The sequence below is a fragment of the Carassius auratus genome, chromosome 36, assembly GCF_003368295.1.
Source record: "Carassius auratus strain Wakin chromosome 36, ASM336829v1, whole genome shotgun sequence".
In the NCBI taxonomy this organism is placed as follows: domain Eukaryota; kingdom Metazoa; phylum Chordata; class Actinopteri; order Cypriniformes; family Cyprinidae; genus Carassius; species Carassius auratus.
In genome coordinates this window covers 3311711-3314545 of record NC_039278.1, presented here as the reverse complement: position 1 = coordinate 3314545, position 2835 = coordinate 3311711, and the positions used below count along the sequence as shown (strand labels likewise).

Here is a 2835-nt window from a genome sequence, read left to right as displayed (position 1 = left end):
ATGTTGTTCAGTGCTTTGACGCAATGTATTTTGTTTAAAGCGCTATATAAATAAAGGTGACTAGACTTGACTTGACCACTGGGAGGCAAATCTCATTGATCACTGTGAATGGTATGTTCTTGAAGTCCCACTTTTTGTGTCTGTGAAACATCCTTAGTCTAATGTGTTTTTATTTTGACAGGACGATATGAGGTGTCTTTACCTCGAAAGGTCTGTCCAAAGTGCAAGACTGAATGGACTCCAGGGGTTAAAGACCTTATGCAATACAATTATTGGCCAAGCACCACAAACTGCCAAACATTGTATGCATTTGATGTGTTTGAGGCTTTCTCTAACATGAAGCTGTCAGCTCCCTCGCTTTCAAGACTTGCTTTTTTTAAAGCTGTTGGAGCACCAGTCTGTTCAAGGAGGAAGGGTTAGTCTGCCTGAATCACATTGTAACACACAATTATGACTTTATTCATACTTTTGTGGGTATGTTTTTTTTTTCTAAATCCATTGTTTTTTTTTCATTTCATAGATAGGGAAAATCGGTGTGGATACATTTCAAAAGAGCTATTTTGAATATTGCCTATGCAAACATTCAGAGGACATGATGTCAGAAGTTGACTCTTTTTGCTGTCCAGCCTGTCAACCTGACATGTTGGCAGTGTGTTGCGATGGCAACCGAAAACATTACCGCTTCCGAAAATCAAGAGGGTATGTAAAGACTACACGTCGTTTTATAAATATATTTTAAAAGAACATTGTCATTGAAATAGTTGCATGTAGAGTAAATGTGCGTTAGTTAAATTAGGTATTTTGTGATCATTTGTACAGAACTGAGCTTGTTTATAGCCAAAGATGACAAAGTTCTGAGCTTTCTGGAGAAAAACAGAGGAAGCAGCGGGGCAAGAGTAAGTTTTATTCTGCATACCATAATCTGTTTATGTATGTGTGTATATTTGTTGAAATGAGTAACAGCTGACTTCACAGGCAAATTGCAGTGGGACGTGTGGGGTGTCGAGGTTCAGGGCAATTAAGTCCAGCAAATCCAACAAATCCTCCTCAAAAATTGATGAAGAGGGTATTCAGGTGGCAGTTTGCAGATGTGTTGGTTTTTCAGGAGAGTGCTATTGTACAGTGTCATTTGTCATTCATGTTGTGGACACTTCAATCTATATGTATCAATGTCATTTTTTGATTTAAAGTACAAATAGAAATGTGACTGTGTGTATGAAAGAGAGGAAGAAAGTGTGTGTTGATGTGTGTGCGAGGATTTTGAGCAACTCTTTGTGTAAGTTGATCATTAACCATATTGTCTCTTATCAATCAGACACGTGGTATTGTGTGCCCTGAATCACTACCATGGAGAAATCTTTGCATATCCAGTTCAAAAGGACATGGCAGAGAGAGCAAATGTTACCTTCTTCGCAATGGATGTTATCTGCAAGTAATTTCTCTAGGTCACATTTGGTCAACCTACTGTATATTAAATGTCAAATACCTGAGTGTTTTAGTCTGCGTCATAGTTTTAGATTGATTTACAAGCAAATTGTGTTGGTAATACCCACTAATGATGCTCTTGTTTTCTAGGTAGGCTACTGGCCCTACCTAAGCAAGGTGGCTGATAATTTCACCGATATGCAGCCGTTGATGGAAATGAGACCATTTCTGAGTGTCGTGCATGCCAAAGCACACACAGCAAAATGCGAGGTACCTGAAATGACTGTAAATGGAGTAAGTTTAATATAATACATTACATTACACTTTTACCATTAGAAGGAAATAATAAATCACTATGTTACAGGTGAGATGGGGCGGCAGGAATCAGGATGGAGCAGGAAATACTGTCGGAGAGGAAGTTTAGCAAGTATGTTATTACTGACTTTGTAACTATGTGGACATAGGAGACTTCACTGATACATGTGAGAGTTAAGCAGAGTGTGGAGGATAAAGTACATCAGGATATCACAGCACAGCAATGGGTGTGTGATGTTCAACAGTGGGCAGTAACAGGTAAAACATGCACAGTGCTTTGACTTTTCAGAAATACAACTGTTAATTACTTTGTTCAAATATGAATTACATGAGGTGATCAGACATTTTTAAATGAAACTATCGCTTGACTGTTTCCTATTCAGAGCCAGGGAGCACAACACAACAGGGAGCAACCAAGGATCTCAGGGCTGAGATAGAAAGTATCATAGTGGCCCTGCTACGCAAGAAACAGGACCTCTATCGTCAGCATGGTTGGTTGACAGATATTCAAATGGCTAATTGCAAATGCAAACAAACTCTGTTTTCCTTGTTTTCACTTTCTTGTTTCACTTTGCAGATAGCAACCAGACCAGACAAAGAAAGAGAAGAAAAATAAGAGTATTAAAAACAAACTAAGACAAAACATCCGGCTCTACAATGCTACTGCAGAGGATCCGATTGATGAGGAATTGGTGTCCAATTTGACAGAGAAGTGAGGATGGTATGGTAGCCTATCTTAACATGTTCTCTAAAATGTATGCCTATATGCCTATGGTATAGCAATGAAAAACACCAAACTATGTTTGGGTTTGTAACTTAATCCTGAATACTAAATCACTTTTGGACCCACTTTATATTAAGTGGCATTAACTACTATGTACAACGTACTTATTGTGTACATACATGTTTTTACATTGTACTTATGTATATAAAAAACTACATGTAATTACATCTGTATTTAATTTATGTAATTACATTTATAATTACACTGTTGACCCATACTTTACACCTTAACCCACCCTTAAACTTACCCATACCTCCAACCCTCTCCCTAACCTTACCCCTATCCCACCTCAGTAGCAGCAAAAGTGTTTT

The 2835-nt window shown here is 38.1% G+C and overlaps 1 protein-coding gene across 1 annotated transcript; it reads left to right on the top strand.

The window, feature by feature from the left end:
• LOC113054977 (uncharacterized) lies at window positions 1-2564 on the top strand. Its single transcript, XM_026220840.1, has 8 exons — window positions 1-415; window positions 521-699; window positions 820-896; window positions 1316-1432; window positions 1576-1695; window positions 1890-1998; window positions 2124-2231; window positions 2318-2564. Exons 2-8 carry the CDS (start codon window positions 660-662, stop codon window positions 2374-2376), a joined length of 630 nt encoding a protein of 209 aa, XP_026076625.1. The 5' UTR covers window positions 1-415; window positions 521-659; the 3' UTR covers window positions 2377-2564.
• Window positions 2565-2835: the final 271 nt, after the last annotated feature.

What these genes read in the sequence shown, in the direction of transcription:
- LOC113054977 (XM_026220840.1), top strand. Translation starts at nt 660, where the DNA reads ATGGCAACCGAAAACATTACCGCTTCCGAAAATCAAGAGG. An exon ending in CACACACAGCAAAATGCGAG is followed by an intron (nt 1,696 to 1,889) that starts GTACCTGAAATG and finishes ATGTGGACATAG; the next exon opens with GAGACTTCACTGATACATGT. An exon ending in GGACCTCTATCGTCAGCATG is followed by an intron (nt 2,232 to 2,317) that starts GTTGGTTGACAG and finishes TTCACTTTGCAG; the next exon opens with ATAGCAACCAGACCAGACAA.